Consider the following 22694-nt stretch of genomic DNA (forward strand, 5'->3'; position numbering starts at 1 on the left):
AACAAATATGTCATAAATAAACTATAAAAGACTCAAGTCCGCCTGGTCAACAAAAAAGCATTTGCTCCAACTTTGAACTTTTGAAGTTCTACTGATTCAACCACCCGATTAGGAAGATCATTCCACAACTTGGTAACAGTTGGAATAAAACTTCTAGAGTACTGCGTAGTATTGAGCCTCGTGATGGAGAAGGCCTGGCTATTAGAATTAACTGCCTGCCTAGTATTACGAACAGGATAGAATTGTCCAGGGAGATCTGAATGTAAAGGATGGTCAGAGTTGTGAAAAATCTTATGCAACATGCATAATGAACTAATTGAACGACGATGCCAGAGATTAATATCTAGATCAGGAATAAGAAATTTAATAGACCGCAAGTTTCTGTCCAACAAATTAAGATGAGAATCAGTAGCTGAAGACCAGACAGGAGAACAATACTCAAAACAAGGTAGAATGAAGGAATTAAAACACTTCTTCAGAATAAATTGATCACCGAAAATCTTGAAAGACTTTCTCAATAAGCCTATTTTTTGTGCAATTGAAGAAGACACAGACCTTATATGTTTCTCAAAAGTAAATTTACTGTCGAGAATCACACCTAAAATTTTGAAAGAGTCATACATATTTAAAGAAACATTATCAATACTGAGATCCGGATGTTGAGGAGCCACCGTCCTTGACCTACTTACAATCATACTTTGAGTTTTGTTAGGATTCAACTTCATACCCCATAATTTTCACCATGCACTAATTCTAGCTAAATCTCTATTAAGGGATTCACCAACCCTAGATCTACATTCAGGGGATGGAATTGATGCAAAGAGAGTAGCATCATCTGCATATGCAACAAGCTTGTTTTCTAGGCCAAACCACATGTCAAGTGTATATAGTATGAAAAGTAATGGGCCAAGAACACTACCCTGTGGAACACCGGATATCACATTCCTATAATCACTATGGTGCCCATCAACAACAACTCTTTGAGATCTATTACTTAAAAAATCAATAATAATGCTAAGAAACGACCCACCCACTCCCAACTGTTTCAGTTTGAAAACAAGGGCCTCATGATTAACACGGTCAAAGGCAGCACTAAAATCAAGGCCAATCATACGAACTTCCCGACCACAATCAAGGGATTTCTGTACTGCATTGGAGATTGTAAGAAGGGCATCACATGCTCCAAGGCCTTTACAAAAACCAAATTGCAAACTAGGGAGTAGATGATTACCTTCAGCAAACCTATTAAGACGTTTTGCCAGAAGACGTTCAAAAACTTTAGATAATATGGGAGTTATGGAAATTGGGCGGTAATCAGTGGGACTTGAGCTACCACAAACACATTTACATAGAGGAGTAACATTACCAATTCTCCAACTAGTGATCACTATCATATAAGAGTGACTGCACGCATGTCAATGATGGTATGTACCTGGAACATATTTTCTTGGGTGAATGACTGTAGTACATTCTCGCCTTGGACGTAAGGTGATAGATTATGTTTGGCAATGTTCTATTTCCTGAGAATACATTATGGTATGTGGTAGACCCACTTTTCCATAGCTTTCAGGTTACAGAATAACTGATCATCAAACATGATTGTGGTCTGGATGTTTCCTCTTTACAGTAAAGTTTCGATTATGTTCTCTCCCAGTATGACGAGTCTCCCAGTTATTCTGCATGATCATAGTTTATGCTGCAAAATGTCGCTTGCCACTATCGTTTATGATCAGAAACTGCGATTTCCATCCGCAATTGATAAGCATGTGAACATTGGCCACAATAGGGAACCATGCTAGAGTTGGCTGCGATCAGGAAGTATTCTATCTTTGGCCCTGATCGGTGACCATGATCTGGAATCATACAGGCAGGAACTCATTCTTTCTCAGTAATACCCACTTTCAAGTCATTGGGTCACTAGTTCCTCTATTCCTGTTCCATGTTCCTTCCAGATGCTTTTCGCCCCAAAGGGTTGGGTGAGGATGTCACCAAAGTACAGGATGACTGATCCGCCAGTCTCTTCTGAGACTGCCAGATTCTTCTGCATTATTTCATGGAAGGAGCGGCGCTGCACTGAAACTAACTCAAAGTCGGGAGGGTTTTAATAAGAAATAAGGATCTTATGCTCCTAGCCACTGATCTGCTCTAAGTGACACTTAGCCCATGTGCACTGCTGGTCAAGAAGGGGGCATCAGCCTCATCACTTTCCTACCTCAGGACGCTTCGGTAATAATTTGGGTTAGAATCCCTCTACAGGGCAACATGACTTCCTGATGCTCGGCTTTTCTGAAAATATGTACTAGCTCTTGATGCTTTGTTCCCATGAGAATGAGCACATGCACTAATGCCCAGTGCTTAGTTCTCTTTAAAATCAGCACATGCCTTAGCAACCAGGGCTCACCCACTACAGGTGCTCGGTTTTTACGAAGACTAGCATAGGCAAGACCAGTTGAAATAAAGGCCTCCAGCCTCCTTTCTTCTTCCTGAACTTTCTGTTTCTCTCTCACTTTTTGAAGGAACAGAAGAAAGAAGTCACTGAAGCAGAGGATGACTAATTGGATCAAGTTTCATGAAACATCCACCGATCCCTCCGCATTTTTTCACTGGGTGAGTAGTATCATAGGAAGTTTAACTGTGGTAGTGGTTAGGGTACTAGATGTAGGAGATCACGCTCCTTCTACCTACTCTAGGTCTCTTACAAGATTGAGCATAAGCAGTACAGGTCAGGTTGTTGGTAGCTGCCATTGTCCCTCTCCTGCCTCAGGACTATCCCGAGATGCTTCAGTGACTGCATCTCCATTGTCTATCGATTCAGTGATGACGGTAATGATAAAGGGATTCAGTGTGCAAGAAGTGGTCCGAGATGGGTCACCTGGCATCTATGGTCTATTGTTCCTGGTGGAGAAGTTGACGGGAGTATGGAGACCGGGGAACGAGTTTGTTCTACAGTCTCCATTCAAACGGCATGTAGGCTGCCACGAGAAGAGAGGACTTCTTACTTGTTCCGACGTGTAGGAATTGTATTTTCAGGTGCACCATCCTCATTTGAGTGGTGCATCAGTTCATTATCTTGTGCTTCGAATGAATCACCACCACTCCGCTGGTGTTCACTAGGGTGTTCACACTAGTCTAAGCCGGGACCCATTTGTCGTAGATTTGCCTCATGAGATAGTTTGATGATTGGATGATCCTGTTTCTGTCTTGAAGATAGTGCTTCAGGATTGATGCAGACTTCCAACCTTTTACCCTAATCTGGGAATTGTTGTCACTTAGAATAAACCTTGTTTCAAAACTAAGAGTAGGATGGAGTACCTGGGAATGTTGATATGGTAGCAGCGGTAGTCTTTTCAAATTGTATTAACAGGCTTTGGGAGGTTGGATGACCCCTTTTTTCTTACAGTTCAACATTTACAGGAATCTCAGTGGCAATGTCTTCCATGACTTCTTTTGTCATCGTAGAAATTGGTTCCCCAGGGGTGCCTCCACCAGCAATAGTTACATGGTTGCCGGAAGCATTGCTGGTCAGCTATCACTGACCCTCCCCACTGCTGGGTTCTGGTGAATACAGCAGTGGGAGAGATTCTTAAGGGATGGTTGGTCAATGGAAACCCTATCAGGGGACGCTCTCAACATGACTCTTTAGAAAATGCTGCTGTTCACAAATGCTCGAAGGAGGGGTGGATATAGACACCAAAGGGTATCACTGCCTTATGACTGTGTCCAAAGAAGTGAAGGTCTGCAATTTAACCTCCTAGAAATGAAATTCATGCTTTTAGCCATTCAAGCTTTCCAACAGAGTTTGATAGAGCACTCAGTATTGTTGATGAGGACAACATGACTGTAGTGGCCTCCGTCAACAGGCAAGGAGGGACTAGTCCACAGGACCTTTGCGAGTTGGCAAGGCAGACACACCCTTGGCCGTTCAACAATGCACTGAAGCTATCAGCAAGATACATTCCAAACAAGAGGAATGTACTAGTCGGCATGCTCAACTGCCAGCGGCAAGTAGTACAAGAAAATGGTCCCTTCTACTAGGTGCAGCAGAAAGCTTCTTGCCCTTTGGGGTTCCCCAATGATTGACTTATTCACAACACTAAACGAGAAACTTCCAGTGTTCTGTCCTTCAATCCAGAATTCATGGCAGTGATGGAGGACGCATTCCAATTTTTTTGAACATCCTGGATGTTTACGCTTTTCCTCCATTCTGCCTAGTTTCGTTGGGTCATCAATACAATTTTGTAGACCCCAAATGTCAGGATGACCATGGTTGCTTCCAAGGGGCCATAAGATAAATACAGTAGTTCAATATGTGCTGATGCTTTTCATTTGGATACTGTGAAAACTGGCCCAGTGGTGCAATTTTATTCCACAACTCTGAGGTGTCCCTCTCACCAAGTGTGACTGTTATTCAGCATCCCCTCCAAATGAAAGGTTTTTGTAAGGCATTGCAAAGAGATGTCTAGATATCTGTGCAGATCCTCTGCAGCAATCTACCAGAAGTGGGCCATCTTTTGAAATTAGTTTGATAGACTGGATCTTCTCCATTCGGATCATCTCTGCAAGCAATTGCTGATTTCATAGTCTTTCCTTGCCGGGAGAAGCACTTCCCAGTTACCGTGGGAAAGGACTATCCTTCAGCCCTGAGCTAGGTTCTCAGACTAAAGGCCTTAGACATTTCCACATTATGGGATCTTCAAACATTCTTGTCCTCCGAAGGAATTTCTACCTCCTAAATAGGACATCACAAAAGTCCTTGGACCTCTCGAAAGCGCTGTACGAACCTCTCAATGGGGCGTCAGATCTCAATATAACACTGAAGATTGTGTTCCTGCTTACCTCGACATCGTTGACAAGAGTTGAATAGTTACATGGCATTTTGTATGACATTGGTATTACAGAGGAAAGGAATATGGTTGTTTTCTTGTGTACCCCTACAGTTTCAGGGTGAGAACATAGAACTCTGCAATTCAGGATCCTAGGTTCAAGACTTTCTCCATCTCCTCTCTTAAGGAAGCAACTAGCAATTGAGACATTTTGCTACTTTGTCTTGGGAGGGCAGTTGAGAACTCGGCTCTTCAGACCTGAACACTTTTCCCTAGCTCTTGGAAGGTTAAGAGACCGATCTTGGAATGATTTTGGGAAAACCATCAGTCGGGGAAATCGGCTCAACTTTAGTCTTCACACAGAATCTGTCTTGTGGTGCAAGTTATGAAGGCCAGAGTCTGGAATGTCAGACACCCATCACTGCTCACTACCTCCTTTGAAAATACTCACCGGCCCCTGGATACCTTTTTTGGAATGGGTGATAGCCTCTCGACAGGTGGTGTAGTGAACCTACCCTCTCACGGGACAAGTAGCATTTCATCTTAGATAACGGTTGTGACATAAGTCTAGAATGAAAAATAAGAACGACTGGCAGTTCTTCCTTTTCTCATTCCTTCTCTCGGTGTACAGAAGTCATACCGTTAAGTTGCTGGACCGGACATTAGATACAGTTAAGCTGTACACCAGAATGATTTTTCTTTGCAATTTTGATTTGTAAAGATGTATTTCCCCTGCTCTCCAAGCAAGGCATACGATAGACCTGTTGTTTACACATTTATCTTTTAATAAGGCTATGCACTGCCTGGACAGCATATCCTGTAGGATATAGATTCTTCATCTACTTACCATGTACAGTACTGTATAGTAATGCCTACCCTAACTCCTGTTGCATCCCTATGCACAGGAAGTTAAGGGCTTGACAGAAGTCATGACTTTTGTTCCTCTTTACGACCAAAGTACAATGACATTTCCTGGGTCCGTTTACCAACCCAGTTTTGGACATAGGACTTCCTCCCTCCTTAGGATTATTCTCTTATTAAAGGTCGATAGTTTGTATTACATGTCGGAACAAATAAAAAATTATTAGTGATTAGTATTTTACTTCACTATACAAACCTGAGACCATAAAGTTTCATGGCCTGCCTCAACCACCTCACAAGCACTTAGTAGACTAAAGGGCAAAGGTGGGTTGCTCTATGTGTCAGGTGGGTGGTGCTTCCCCACCACCAGGTGATCATTGATGTTTGCCTTGTTAAAAGTTTAATGGCTTATTTCAGCTTTGTTGAAGTCATACTCATATCAAAGGTCTCAAATTTGTATAATTAGGAAAAATACAAATGACTAAAAATTCATCTTAGTATATTTCAAATAGAAAATAAAGTTCAACATATGTGTATACATTATATTCTTACCTATCATAAGATTTGAATTTTAACCAGTCATCAACAAAAGTCATTCATCAAAAAGTCTGCAAGTTTTAGCAGAAGGGATTATTATAAGTTATGCAATATATTCAAGTTTTTATTCATGATATCACACGTTTATTTTTCATGCTGTCATGACTAGGATGAACTTGTAAGTATATTTTATTCCTTACTATAATTTGACCCTATACAAATACAAACCTGAGAGTACAATTTCAATTTAGGTAATTCAGGCTGGAAGCTTCATTGTCTTGCTGCCCTTTAAACATTGGTTTATCTTTGCAGTTTGTGTTTGTAATGGATACTTCCTGTGCAAACATGTACTGCAGGTGTATCCTGGTAAACTTGGCAAAATATGTGGCAGGTTTATGAGTAAGCCAGCAGTTGATCCTCATCATCCTTTTGTTTTGAATGGCAATGACTGTTTACAGTCATCCCTTTGCAATGCTAAGCTCCGCCCTCTACAGTAGGTGGAGCTTGGCAAGAAGAAGACCAAGAAAGATTTTTCGGCTAAGGACGTGGCAATACGAAAGGTGATGGCGAAGAAGCTATTTAGCTCCTTTTTCTCTCCTTCCTGACCTGTTGTGCCTCTTTCAGATTCCTCTAGGGCTGCGTCCTTTGGAGGAATTCATATTGGGGAGAATGGGACCCCAGGTTTGGCTCAGAGATGCTTCAGGGAAAGCAGAAGAATTGCCTTCCCCTGATGAAGCAATACTCCTCCTTTCCCTCGAAGTTCATCTTCTGATGTGTGTACTGACAACGATATTACTAAGAACCTAAACCTGCAGAAGTTGTGGCTTCCTTTGGATATCACTGATGTTCTTTCTAGGAAGAAGCTGCTGAAGGTGTTGTCAGAAACCATAGCCTTAAAGCCTTAATCCTGCTGCACCTTCCCCATCTCTTCTTCCACCCCTGGAGGCACTGGTAGACACAATGCCCATCAATGTGTTCTCGCCTGCTATTGGGGATGATCCTGTGACCTCTCCTGCTGTAGTATCATTGTTGTTGGCCCCTCAAATTTTCTGCTGAAGACTGGTGAGGAGGAGGAGGAGTGTATGCACTCTTTCCCTCCCCCCCCCCATGCAGCTTTGATCTTGCCCTCAGCTGCTGACTCTTCTGACATTAGACATTACTGTACTCCTGCTGCCCCAAAGAATGAGTAGTAATAGTAGTATCCCAAATCCAGGAAGACCGTTCATGTCAATTGGGATGGCACTGCCCTCTTCTGCTTCTTTCTCATGGGCAATCTAGGTATATCTCAGGATCTCTTCCTAAGGAGGTTTTGGCCCTGAAAAGAGAGGAGCTCACGTGGTAGAAGAGGAACCCATGGATTGGTGTCCTCACACAAGTGTCAGTGTGAATACGATCCATGGTTTCCTCATGATAATCATGTAGTGATTGTTCTCCTTGTGACTAGTCATATCGCAGTTGTTCATTATGAGATTTTCAACATGGGCTTTTTATCCATGCGTTCAGTCAGTCATCGCCCGATTGGACACTCATTCAACATGACTGTCAAGTCATGCCTACTTGTAAATATACCACAATGCAATGGTACCCTTTACACTTTACGGTTTGCGACTATCAAGCATTTCTTCCGAATGAGAGAATTTTTGCTGGGCACTGCGCGGGAGATGTGTAGATATCTGTGAAGGTTCTCTGCAGCTGTCTACTAGTGGAAGTGGGCCATCTTCTGCAATTGGTGTCTTAGAAGGGATACTTCCCCAGCTGGAGCCTTTCTTCAATTGATAGCTGATTGTCTTTCTTTGTTATGGGAATCGCTCCAGTCTCCTGGATAGAGGCTAGTGCTCAGCCCTGATCCAGGTTTTCAGATTGAATGGCTTAGCCCTTTACAAGGAAATTGTCTATGCTTATGAGGCTCTTGAAGCAGTCTTGCCCTCCACAGAGACTCAGGTCCCCAGAATTGAATGTCATTCAACCCCTCAGGTCTCTCATGTTTGTCCCATATGTGCCTTTGAGGCGGACTTCAATTGCAGATCTGACCCTCAAAGTGAGCTTATCATTTTGTATGTCATGAGTCATTCTGAAGGATAGAAGGTGTCCTTCACCTTTATTTCATAGTTCGTTACCCAGACTGAGAACCCAGCTGTCCATGACTCCAGATTTATGTTCTTCTCCATCTTTTCTCTATAAGAAGTGACTAGCAGAGATTAGGATGACTTGCTTTTGTCTCCTGCTACAGCTAAAGAGAACTAGGAGGTTCAGCACTGGAAGGGTGAAACAGATGATATCCAGGGACTTTTTTTTTTTTTTTTTTTTTTTTTTTTTTTTTTTTTTTTTTTTTTGGCATCAGATGTGCCTACCCTGCAACCAGCGATGGGATGGAAGGATCCTCCCAGGCTCGAGCTCATGAAGTCATGATTATCAAATCCATCTTATTATTCTGGAAGAATCTTTCACCATTCTCTAATTTTCAGGGTTATAGCCACAGGTCCTTCGACACATTTACCCTTGGTCTGGCGGTAGCTGCTTAATAGGTCGTGCCACAAACCTAGGTAACTCACAGGACAGGAAGTATCTTGTCCAAGATAACGGTCACAATGTAAGCCTACAATGAGAGGTAGAATGACTGGCCTTCCTTCTTGTTTCTTCCCCTCTGTGGTGGGATAACAGATGTGTTGTTATTTACTGGATTTAATACCAAATGTATGTAAGCCTCATAGGACTAATCAAGCCACTTTTCTTTTCAGACAAGTTTCAACCATTTCCTCCATCCTGAAAGAAAAGGGGGGAGGATGGATAGAATGTATGCAAACCCATTTCCCATAATGTCATAAATTCAGACAACATAGTCTACACATAGATATAGGTCCTTCCATGACCATCTACAAGTCACCTGGTAGGGGCCTAACCTAACATCTGCGACATCTTCATGCTCAGGTTGTTAGGAGGTTGATATGAATCATAACTTCCGCTTGTATACAGGACCAAATGCCTTGAAAAATTCTGGGAGGTATTCGGCTTGTTTTAGTTCATAGGGACTTCCTCCCTCCTGAGGATAAGTCTCATATTAAAGGATGATGGTTTGTATTCTTATTCTGTAGGAATAAATAAAATTTTTTAAAAATAATTTGTATTTTTCATAGCTACATACTGTATACAAATCTGAGTCCTTTAAGTTATACTTCTTGCCTCAAACACTCTTCAAGTTCTAAATCTGAGGTCAAAAGTGAATGTATAATTCATTGTCAGGTAGGCTGGGCCATACCCTCCAACCTCAAGTAACTACTACTACCTCGTTAAAGGTTTAACGGCTGTTTCCAGCGGAGTTGAAATCATCCTCTAATTTAAGGACTTGTGTTTGTATAGTTAGGAAATATGCAAATTAAAACATTTATGAATTTTCTTGACTTTAACCCTCTTAACACAAGGGGTGGTGATGATTTCTCGCCCTTGAATGCCAAGCCCTTTTAGGGTAATGAAAAATCGTAATAAAATGTTTTTTGTATATACAGTACTCTTAACAATATAAATTTCTACGCTACAGAACGCTATTCAAGGTTACCTGTAACTTGAGGTTCTACTTTAAAGTATACTGTACAGTACTAAAGTTTCTAGATTTTTAAGTTCAAAGGTATTTTCATATAGAATACCAGCCTTTTATGGAAGTTCCCAAGTATTTGTTTCTTTGGTATGCAGCTTTCCAAAACCTACAGAAATTTCGGCTTCAGTGCCAGATCATTAGACCAAATTTTGACTAATCAAAACAAATCAAATTAATGGAATAGAAGTAATTGGGCAATTGGTTCTCTGAAAAATAGATATATTGGAGTTATTGCTCTATCTTGGCCAAGTATGTCATTTTACTGGCTAAAATGTTTTATTGAATGACAAAAAATTTGACTGCATACAAAACTTTTAAGGTAATGTTCATGGTCCAGTGCATTGTTTTGCTTTGTTATACTTATGTTAGCTGGAAGGCCATAAAGCTTTGTATGGAATATGAACCTAAAAGTATGTTTTTTGTAAAATTTAATTTTTCTTATATCAGGAACGAGAGTTGGAAGAACAACGTTCATCAAATTTGAAATCACGCGCTGTGCATCACGAACTAGATATTCTACGTAAAGAAAATGAGTCGCTTCGACGTTACATTTTAGGACTACAGGGAGAGCTTTATGGTGCTAAATTAGCTGCCAAATATCTTGATAAAGAATTAGCAGGAAGGTGAGATATTAGAACTCTTAATTTTTTTCAAATATTTAATATTAGTTTACTCCTTATATCAGGTATCTTGACTTACAATTGCTTGACAATGACCTTTGACCTAGGACTTTGAAAATTGAATCATTTCCATGTCTCACAATTTATCCTTTAAATTTTTACTACTCTATGAGTAAAATTGTGACCAGGATGCTGTTCACAAACAACAGACAAACATGGGCGAAAACATAACCTCCTCCTAACTACGTAATTTAAGACTGTGTGACATAGTGAATTCCTCTTAAAACATTACTACATAAACTATGGTATTTTATTTTGAAAAATATTTGGCTAAATATGTATTTACAATAGTGTTCCTAAATGATTACTGTATTCAACTAATTTTGTGTGGGGTACTCAACTAAGATATGTACAGTGATGATAAATTGATTGTACAGTGGATGATGAAGATGATGATATCTACTACACAGCCAATCATAGGCACCATCATAAGGTTTGACTGAAAGTACAGTAATTAAAGTAAAATCTTCACTTGCAAGTATCACAAAACACGCAAGTACAAAATAACACTTGTAGATGTACGACTCACAAAACTCAACGCGACGTGGGGAGATGCTACCTGGCCTAGCAGCAGATGAAAAAGTATAAGAAATGTTATATAAATATTATTTTATACAAAAATTTAATCTAAAAAGGTGAACTGGGTTTACAGTATTTTTTTCATTACCTCCACCAACGAAATTGGGAGGTTATGTTATTGCCCTTGTTTGTCTGTTTGTTTGTGAACAACTTCCTGGTCACAACTTTGCTCCTATAGTAATGAAAATTTCAAGGATGAATTGTGAGATGTGGAAGTGATTCAATTTTCAAAGGTCAAGGTCAAGCAAAAGGTCGACTGTATTAGCCCTATCCTTAACCCCAAGTTTGCACATGGTTGTCACACAGCCTTCAAATATGCCTATGGTCTAAATTGATTATGGAAAAGGCAAGCTGGTTTCGAGAAATAGGCTGCTGTGGTGAGATCTGCACTCTTGATTTCTTTTCTAGTTATATTTAGGTATAACTTGGAAAGCAAGATACTTTAGTAACTACTGTATATACTTTCTTAGTAACCTGCAATCAAGGAATTATATGTAACGATTGCTTTCAAGACTTTTCAGTATGGTTTGTATGTTATCCTGATTGTTTCTCCTTATAGTTTTTGCCTTGAAAAACATAAAGGTTGTTTTTAATGATTGATTGAGTTTAGTTTTACAGAATCCTTAGTAATGTACTGTGTAGTCCTCATAATATAATGAGAAGAAATAATTGGCACATAATTTTTCCTGTAAGCCATGCTACCCATATGGAAAAGTAAATGATAAAATGTACCTAATATTGTACATAAGCATTGTCGTTTTTGCATATCATATATTGTATCCTAGTCAGCCCCTGTAAGTACAGTAAAATGAATTAAAAAGAAGTTTGTCTTTATTAGGATTCAACAAATTCAACTATTAGGCAAAGATTTGCGAGGAGAAGAACATGACAAACTGTGGCACCAGTTGGAAGCAGAGATACACTTGCATCGTCATAAGACTGTTGTTCGAGCATGTCGCAACAGATTTTCTCATAATACCCAGGTAATCTATAGGTCTTTCACTCTGTTATGTATTTTAACTCCTAATACTGTTTTTTTTATATAGAATGTATTAGATATTTTGTATAATTTTTAATACATTAAAAAAGTACTTCTGGATCTCTACTCAATGGTGATGTGTGAAATGCAAGATTACATGGATTGAATTAGGGTTTACCATCATCAACATCATCATTATCATTATTATTATTATTATTATTATTATTATTATTATTATTATTACTAGCTAAGCTACAACTGTAGTTGGAAAAGCAGGATGCTATAAGCCCAAGGGCTCCAACAGGGAAAAATAGCCCAGTGAGGAAAGGAAATAAGGAAGTAAAAAAACGATATAAATAATGAATTAAAATAAAATGTTTTGAAAACAATAACAACATCAAAACAGATATTTCATTTTAAAACTATGAAAAGACTTATGTCAGCCTGTTCAGCATAAAAACATTTGCTGCAAGTTTGAACTTTTGAAGTTCTACCGATTCAACTATCCGATTAGGAAGATCATTCCACAACTTGGTCACAGCTTGAATAAAACTTCTAGAATACTGTGTAGTATTGAGCCTTATAATGGAGAAGGCCTGACTATTAGACTTACCTTCATGACTAGTATTACGAACAGGATGGAACTGACCAGGAAGATCTAAATGTAAAGGATGATCAGAATTATGAAAAATCTTATGCAACATGCATAACTAACTAATTGAACGCCAGTGCCAGAGATTAAGATGTAGATCAGGAATAGAAAATTTAATAGACTGTAAGTTCTTGTCCAACAAATTAAGATGAGAATCAGCAGCTGAAGACCAGACAGAAAAACAATACTCAAAACAAAGTAGAATGAAAGAGTTAAAACACTTCAGAATAGAGTGATCACCGAAGATCCTTAAGACTTTTTAAATAAGCCAATTTATTTTACAATTGAAGAAAACACAGACCTAATGTGTTTCTTAAAAGTAAATTTGCTGTCGAGAATCACACCTAAAATTTTAAAAGTCATACAGTGTTAAAGAAACGTTATCAATGCTGAAATCCGGATGTTGAGGAGCCTCTGTCCTTGACCCACTAACAATCATACTTTGAATTTTGTTAGGATTCAACTTCATACCCCATGATTTGCACCATGCACTAATTTTAGCTAGATCTCTATTTAGGGATTCATTAACCCCAGATCTACATTCAGGAGATGAAATTGATGCAATGAGAGTAGCATCATCTGCATATGCAACAAGCTTGTTTTCTAGGCCAAACCACATATGTGTATATAGTATGAAAACTAATGGGACAAGAACACTACTGTACCCTGAGGAACACCAGATAGCACATTCCAATAATCACTATGGTGCCCATCAGCAACAACTCTTTGCAATCTATTTCTTAAAAATTCAATAATGATGCTAAGAAATCACCCACCCACTCCCAAATGTTTAAGTTTGAAAATAAGGGCCTCATGATTAACACGGTCAAAGGCAGCAGTAAAATCAAGGCCAATCATACAAACTTTCTGACCACAATCAAGGGATTTCTGTATAGCATTGTAGATTGTAAGAAGGGCATCACTTGCTCTAATGCCTTTTCAAAATCCAAATCGCAAACTGGGGAAAGGAGGATTACCTTCAGCAAACCTATTAAGACGTTTTGTCAAAAGACATTCCAAAACTTTAGATAATATGGGAGTTATGAAAATTAGGTGGTAATCAGTTGGACTTAAGCTACCACAAACACATTTACTTAGTGGAGTAACATTACCAGTTCTTCAAAAAGTGCTAGATGCTCCTCCTCTTGCTAACTTGTGCAAAATAACAGATAACTCAGGATCTACAAAATCTGCAGTCTTTATAAAAGAACAAAGGAAAAATACCATTTGGATCTACACCCCCATAAGCATCAAGGGCCATCAAGAGAGCTTTAATTTCACGAGATTGAAAAGCTAAACTAGTTAGTTTAGCCTCGGGAAACAGGAATGAGGAAGATCCAAGTTTCTCATTACTCTGCTTACAGTCAAACACATCAGCCAAAAGGTTTGCCTTTTCCTTTGGATAGTGAGTGACACAGCCATCTAGTTTAAATAAAGGAGGAACTGAGGCATCTACACCAAAGAGTGCAGATTTAAGGGTAGTCCACCACTTATGTTCCTTGGTTATACCAGAAAGTGTTTCTTTTATGGTTAAATTGTATTCCTTTTCAGTTGAAGCATAAACTCTCTGAGCAAAAGCTCTATACTGAGTATAGTTATTCCAAGTCATATTTGATATGTTGCCCTTCCAAAGATGATAGGCCTCCTGCTTCTCCAAGTAAGCAAGTCTGCAATCATCATTTAACCATGGTTTGTCTTTCACTCAGCACCTTAGCTCACGAGAAGGGATACGCCTGTCAATTATGTTGACTAGATTCTCATTCAAAGGGACAACAGGATCAACACTACTGTACAATTGTGACCAATTCAAGACCAAAAGATCACTCAAATATACCATTCCAGTCTGCTTGAGATTTCATGTAAATCTTTCGTGAGTATGATACATCAGGGACATGCTGCTCAGTCTTCCCTACTAATGAAATCAAGGCATGATCAGATGTTTCAACCATACTTGTTATAATGCCAGGAGAGTCGGTGTATACAAGATCCAAGTAGTTACCAGATCTGATTAGCTTTACTTATAATTTGCTCACAGCCTGATTCAGAGGCAAAGTCTAAAGCTCTTAAGCCATGGTGTTTGGTAGGAGAATTAGAATATAACCACTCCCTATGGTCAGCATTGAAATCACCAACAAAGACAAATGATGCCTTTCTATCATCTTCTTGTATCTTAGCCATAATGTCAGGAAGACAATCGAAGATAGAATTATCCATGTCTGGATTCCGGTAGATCGAACACAAATAGAAATTGTTATGCCTTCCGCAAACTTTTATTACCTAAATCTCATGACATCCACATTCATAGCAGGACTTATGAGAAGCAGGGTACTCATTCCTAATATACACCGCCATTCCCCTGGCCCTAGGAATGGTATCCCGTTTCAAAATGATTGGCTTCTTAAAACCAGTTATATGGAGCTCAGATGAGTGCCTCATATTAGAAACCAAAGTTTCTGAGCATAAAAGAATATCATACTGTCTGGACGCAACTGTAAGGTCTTGAATATTTGCATGAAGACTACGAATATTGCAATACAGTAGATGACATTGACGAAATCTAGGACGTACTAGTCCCCGATTTTGCTCAGTGTCTTCAGACAGCATAAGAATTAATGGTAATAAAAAGGATACAACATACTCAAAAAATAAATTAACAAGAATGATAGCATAAACAATATTTACAGAAATATAAATAAAGTGATTGATCAAACCCACAGACTATAGAAAAGGGATTTTGACGAAGGAAAAATCTATTTCTGGGGAGAGACCTGTGACGCCCGGTGAAAAGGGTCCTTCTTTACACTTTTCTAATATAAATCTTCCAAATATACTAGAGAAAGATAAAAGCATGGAATGCAGAGGTTACAACCCTCGCGCGAACACCTTGTTGGTGTCGTGTATTTAACAAGGGCGTGTGTAAACCACTATTCACAGGCTGTCTTCCATTTAGATAATCCCTTCATCAAAGGGGAGGGCCGTGACAGGCCCTAGAGAATACAGTTGGACTACTCCACCGACACCTACTACTTGCGCTCTCCAGGTCATCCTTCTGTTTTGGACTTGCCTGCTAAGTCGTTTTTTATTTTGTTAGGTGTGTTTCGCAAGTGATTGTCGTTAATTCAACATGACTGACGTTGCTACTTCACCTTTACCAATGTTAAGTACCATAGTTTGTTTTGACAGTTTTTTTTTCAGTACCGGGCATTTGTTCTCGTTCCAGTAATGTGGATTTTAATTTTGGAAGAGGCTTGGCCGTCCTCGGTGTCGGCAGCCATTTTGGTTTTGTTCGATTCGGTAGTTTTTCAAGTTAATATTGCCCTTCTGGTACTCTGTCATCTAGGTTATATCACTTACGTTTTATGACCAATATTATTATCATTATTTATTATTGTTTTTTACTATGGTATTTATTTGCTAGCAAGTCCAATTTGGACGAAGAATATCGATCTAGTCTTTGTTATAGTTATGTTCAGGCCTCAGGAAGGTGGTAGATTTAGACTATATCTTTATGTTTAATTGTTACGTTGTCATTATTCTTCGTTCTTGGTTATTACAATTTTATCATTATTCTTATATTATTGTGTGATTTTGGTTTTTATTATGTAACCTTGAGAGCGTGAGCATAGAGTGCTCGTATTCTGTTTCTACTGATACGAGTTACCCCTTCTCTCGTTTTTTTTATTAAGCTCGAGTAGAGGAGGTGAATTTCCCGTTTTCCGTTTTATACGATCACGAGTTATTCCTGCCTCCTCTTATTCTCCGAGTTGATGATATTACGTTTAATGATATTCACGTTTTATTGATGTGGTTACTGTTAATAGAGCTAGCACTATTAATAGGTTACGTTAGTGTATGAGTCATTATTTGGGATCGCTTTATGACGACATCCTTAGCTCCGCCTTGAGTTATACTCCACTATAATGGATACTCATTGGGTGAGAACTAGTCAGATATTTGGAGTGCAACGGTGAAATCCGCCACTCAGACTCCGGCTGAGGCCTTTTGCACACGAACCTTTGTCATGATTGATCACAATTACATTATAACGGTCCTTTTTTTCATCGAATCTCCGGCTTCACTGGAGATAACACAGACATTCAGTATGGAGGAATGTCATCGTACCAATGAGGGTCACGATTTCACGATGACGGACCTTTGTCACCGCCCGGATCTCCGGTACAAACAGAGATCAATCAGACGGTCAGAACCAGGGTACGAACCCCTTTTCATGAATAATCACCATTTCATTATTACGGTCCTTTTTATCGAATCTCCGGCTTAACCGGATATCACACAGATGTTCAGCATTGAGGTTGATATTATCTTACCTCTGATGTTCACGTTTTCACTATGACGGACCTTTGTCACAGGATCTCCGGTGGCAACAGAGACCACTCAGACCACGGGTGGCCAATCTTTTGTTTTAGCTGTAAAGGAAAGGATTTAACATGAATACAAAGTAAACTGTACTTACTTTAATGACACTGAATTTGTGTTGATAATATTCATTAGTTATTCTTGAAAGTCCTAATGAAAATATATGAACATATTTAGCAATTTTAAAGAAAAGTCATTCAATTTACTATCTATGGGGTATAGTGCGCCACTTGTAATCGTGCAATGCGCCACTGTTGGCGCATGAGCCATAGGTTGGCCACCCCTGACTCAGACGTTCAGAACCGGGGTTAACATTATTTTACCGCTGAGGTTTATAGCTACATGTTACGTGGTTACTGGATAATAGTATACTATTGATTCATCTGTTCACTGACCGGAGTCTCAAGGAACAGTAGATAGCCTCTCATGGCATGGTTGGTAATAGTTAGAAAAACTGGTCAAAATGGAAGAGCCGATACACCATGCAAGACTAAATACCCTCCAGAATAGCCACTTCAACTGAAAGGAGGACAATAAGGATGGTTTTGAAAAGAAAAAGAAACAGATAAAGAAAAGACAACCTCTTGTTAAACCACCAGGCATTCATGGCCCTTCTATTAAGCCTGCCCAACACACAATTTAAAAAAAACCAAGAGGAAGAAAAAAAATTAGATAGAATAGTGTGCTCGAGTGTACCCTCAAGCAAGAGAATTCTAACCTATGACAGTGGAAGACCATGGAACAGAGGCTAAGGCACTACCCAAGACTAGAGAACAATGGTGTGATTTTGGAATGTCCTCCTAGAAGAGCTTACCATAGCTAAAGAATCTCTTCTACCCTTACACAAGAGGAAAGTAACCACTGAACAATTACAGGACAGTAATTACCTCCTTGAGCAAAGAAGAATTGTTTGGTAATCTCAGTGTTGTGTATGTGTAGGCAAAGAAAACGTGAGTCGTAACCAGAGAGAGGGATCCAATGTATTACTGTCTGGCCAGTCAAAGTATCCAATAATTCTCTACCAGTAGTATCTCAATGGATGGCTGATACCCTGGCCAACCTACTACCAAGAAAGTTCTAATTCTGAGAAAGTTCTTCATTTATATTAGAAGGGCTTTCAATCATTTTTTAAGAAAGAAATCTTAGCATGTCCATAATGTTATGTGTACACAATACTATCCTGAAAATTAGCTTCAGTATTTCATAAAAATACTATATAAGAATAATAATAATAATAATAATAACAATAATAATAATAATAATAATAATAATAATAATAATAATAATAATAATAATAATAAACTTACAGGTAATATTTATCAAAATTAATTTTATTGTTAGAATTCTGTTAACCCATTTACTACGAGGTATTTGAGACTTTTCACCATCGGATGTACGTGCACACTTATTCTATGATAAACTATATTTCTGTGTTTATGTATTTTGCTGTTGATTACAGATTAAATTCTTTTTCAAGAGTTTTCTTTTTTATATTGTATTTTACTCTTAAATGACATAAAAGCATGATGCTTTCATGTACTTTGCCTTTGAAATAAACCATTCTATGGAGAATTAGGGTTTAAGATTTTACTGAAATTAAGTTCTGTAGTCCGGCCTTTGTCCAAAATGGCATACGAACCTGTATCGTGGAGAAAACTGGAGTCATATTACATTTTAATGCTTATACCCCGACAAGTCACTCAATGAATCACCTTATAGATATCTTTTTATGTTTGCTTGTGTGATTGATGTTCCTGTCCTTCACAAATTATTAAACTTTAATTTGTCTTAAAATCAATAAAAGTTTATTTACAGCTAAAGAGGTCTACTATTCAGGTTAGATGAAAGTGCCGGCATATTTAAGAAAATATACATCATTTATACAAATAAAGACATTGCTCACATAGCGTATTATGTATTAGATTTCATTACTTGAATTTAGGTTATTACATTTTCAACAGGCTTCAAAAGATGCTGGAGGTGATTCGAGTGGAGCAGTTGTTAGCGGTAACAGCATGGCTCATCCCATGAAGCATCAGCAACGTAGAACTGTCGTTTTAAGGAAAGGCGCAAATGAAGGACTTGGCATGTCAGTCACAGTAAGTTAGCTATATCTTGATGTAGGATGGTGCAGATCACTTCCTTGTTTTAAGAATTGTACATTTTCCCGTGCTTTGTTATGATTGAGAGACTCAGATCATTATTCTGAGAATATTGAGAGGATGACTTAATATCCATTTAATGATTGTCTCATTAATAGAAGTACTGTAGTGTAATCCTAATACACTTGAATTATTGTCAAAGGTAGTAAGTGAAGTTTTATAGTTTGCTTTGGATTGCTCTTTTCTTTGTAAAAAAAAGATAGTTCAAAGTATAACAATGTACTGGAAAATATCTTTTTCTTAGGAGGTTACCATATTAATTCAAATTTTATCCTTCAGTCTTTTTTTTAATAGTGTATGCCCCTTTATTAAGCTAAACTTGCAAAAATTTATTTTTATATACAAATCAATTAATTGTATGTTGTCTTTCTTTTTTGTCGTGAAACCATATAATGCACTTTATAAAAATTCAAACTGAACACTCTAAACTGCTCTGGTACCAACAGAGTGACTTTCATTCCAATTCTTATTGAGTTGAGCTACAACCATGAGATAGAATAATTATTATTATTACTAGTTGAGCTACAATCCTGGTAGGAAAAGCAGAATGCTACAAGACCAATGGTTCTAAAAGAGAAAACAGTCCAGTAACGAAAGAAAATAAGGGAATAGCAAATAAACTATATACTGTATAAGTAATGAATAAGAAATATAAGTTTTATAAACTGATATAATGAGACATATGTCAACCTGTTCAAAAAAAAGAAAAAAAAAATTTACAAAAAGGTGAACTTCTGAAGTTCCACCAATTTAACTGCCAGATTAGGAAGATCATTCCACAATCTGTTCATTGGAGGTGCCTGCTATCGCTACTCCTGCATTGCTCCCCTTGCTTGATCTTCGAGGAGTGTACATTAGGATAAAAGAAGCCCTAGGGCCTACGCCAGCAGGATTTCAGGTTTAGGTGGAATGTGGGGTTTCCCCAATGTTTACCGCATCCCTTCGGAAGTTGGATGCTCTTCTCTGTTAGCGCTACTGCAGACAATGAGTGTGACCTAAGGAAAGTTTTGGCCTCCTTAGGTCTTCCAGGTAGGCTTCCCAGTGCCAGTGTCTCCCTTAGTAATGCCAGTGGTGAAGGCGTGGTCACTTTGTCCCTAGTGTCAGTGTCTCCTGTGATTTCCGCAGTGGATCCCCCCCTTGGTAGCCCTGGGGTGGAAAGGATGTGTTCCCGTGGTGCCAAAGGGGTTCGCCGTGCATCTCTTCTGTTTCACCCCGACCCTTATGCCTGGGGTCTGGGCTTCCACTCCCCTATAAGTCTGACTATCCTTCCCTGTGATAGTGTTCCCCAGTGTTGTAGTTGCTGTTTACAGAGCCTAAGGGGAAGCTAGTCCTCGTTGTCCTCTTCAGCTTTCAACTCTGTTCACTTCTAAGATGATGTAGAGGAAGAAAGAAGTCAGGAAAGTCCAGTGAGCCGTAGTCATAGGAATGGCTCCTTTTGACACCATCTCTCTGAGGTGAGGTAGATGTCTCCGGAGTGGCTACCAAACCCTTGGGGTAAGGAATCATGGACCTGTGTTTCAGTTCCCCTTGGCCAATGCATGAGGCTGGGGCCATTCGTCATAGCCAAGCAGGACAGATGTTGTAGCTGTGCGTTTGAACTTTATTGGCCAACCAGGTCAGAAAGGAGCACAGTATCCATCTTCAATGTAAATACTGGTCTTGTAATTTGACTGTATGATTAAACCATTAAATGTAATTCTGTCATTAACTTAACAGAACAAGAGGCAAGAACAAATCCTCTAACACTATATTTCCTTCGATACCATTGCCCCTACATAGAGAGACATAACAAGGGTAGGGGGAAACCAACCTTTATACTGTGTGATAAAAAAAAATGATCAGAAAAGACATCACTAAACAATCCTGATACCATAATAATCATAAATGAAACATAATAGCTCAATTGAAATTTGTGTGTTAGTAGCTCACTTGAATGAAATATAGAATCAAAGAGTTGAGTTTGGGCTTTGGGCTACTGAGTGTAATTTCAACCGAGTGAAGTTGCTTAACATTCCAGAGCTGGATGGTTCCAGGAGGGAATGGTACAGTAAATGGGATAAAGAGAAAACAAATTTTTTGTTTTGTTTTAAAAGTCGTAAAAGATCTTGCTTCAGAGATACAGTACTATCAATATTACCTACTAGAAAGATTCATCAAAATTGTAGCACCTTTGATTGGTGTCAATCAAAACTTTTGAATAAACTATGAATCTAATTTGTTCTTAAATATGGCTGATGGCTATATGTTTTTGATAGGATTAGTAGTAGGGGGGAGTGTTGCCAGTTGTCAAAAGAGAATGACAGATTATTTTGCAAGAGTAGCCTACTGACAAAACTTAATATAAAGTATAAAATCTACTTTATGTACTGTAGTATATTTCATTAGCATCCTTCCAATGAAATTTATTTTTTTTTGTTTAAGTTTGATGTAATTTAAAAAGACTAATTGTGTTGATAGAGAACTATCATCTAAAGTGATGTAAGCCTGGGCCGATTGTTTGTGACGTGAACAAATCAACTTACGTCCAAACTCTAGTAACGGAATTCATTTGCTAGTTTTCCAAACTCTAGTAACGGAATTCATTTGCTAGTTTTCCAAACTCTAGTAACGGAATTCATTTGCTAGTTTTCCAAACTCTAGTAACGGAATTCATTTGCTAGTTTTCCAAACTCTAGTAACGGAATTCATTTGCTAGTTTAAGTATAAATGGAAAACTATTGTAAATGCAGTTTGGTCTGGCTATTGTTGTGAAGCTAAGAATTTTGGCTCTGTTTTCGTATTAAAATATTATTTAATCTATTTATCTTAGGGTGGAAGAGAACACGGTGTCCCAGTTTTAATCTCCGTCATCCACCCTGATACTCCTGCAAGCCGCTCAGGCCAGTTGTATGTTGGAGATGCCATCTTAAGCGTGAATGGTACATCGTTAAAGGAAGTAGGTGTCTTTTATTATTGTTTTGCATAATTGTTAGATGTTACCTAAAGCAATATTACTTCTGTCAACGAAGTTGGGAGGAGGTTATATTTTTGTCCCTGTTTGTCTGTTTGTGAACTTCAGGCCACAATTTTACTCATAGAGTAATGAAACATTTAGGGATTATTGTTATGTTGAGATATGGAAGTGATTTAATTTTGAAAGTCGTAGGTCTGAGGTCAAGGTCGAGCAAAAGGTCGACTGAATTAACCCTAATCTTAACCCCAAGTTTGCACATGGTTGTCACACAGACTTCAAATATGCCTACGATCTAAATTGATTCTGGGAAGGGCAAACTGGTTTCTAGAAATAAACCGCCATGGCGGAGGTCTGCACTAGAGTGCTTTTCTAGTTTCATTTGTTTAAGCTTTGAACATTTTAGCAATTTTTAAAAGAAATTTTAGAATGAAATAAATTTATCAGATTAATTTGTGATGTGTGACTCTTAATGCCATGGAAATTATAAAATTTGTGCTTA

The 22694-nt window shown here is 38.5% G+C and overlaps 1 protein-coding gene across 1 annotated transcript in view; it reads left to right on the top strand.

Annotated features, from left to right (window-relative positions):
• LOC137657022 (Golgi-associated PDZ and coiled-coil motif-containing protein-like) overlaps positions 1-22694 on the top strand; it is a 90894-nt gene that overhangs the window by 16826 nt on the left and 51374 nt on the right. Inside the window, exons 4-7 of the mRNA XM_068391382.1 lie at positions 10261-10436; positions 11911-12055; positions 19042-19179; positions 22052-22177. Of these exons, the coding sequence (XP_068247483.1) occupies positions 10261-10436; positions 11911-12055; positions 19042-19179; positions 22052-22177 (585 nt within the window). The remainder of the gene's footprint in view (positions 1-10260; positions 10437-11910; positions 12056-19041; positions 19180-22051; positions 22178-22694) is intronic.

The sequence above is a fragment of the Palaemon carinicauda genome, chromosome 1 (assembly GCF_036898095.1).
Source record: "Palaemon carinicauda isolate YSFRI2023 chromosome 1, ASM3689809v2, whole genome shotgun sequence".
Taxonomy (NCBI): domain Eukaryota; kingdom Metazoa; phylum Arthropoda; class Malacostraca; order Decapoda; family Palaemonidae; genus Palaemon; species Palaemon carinicauda.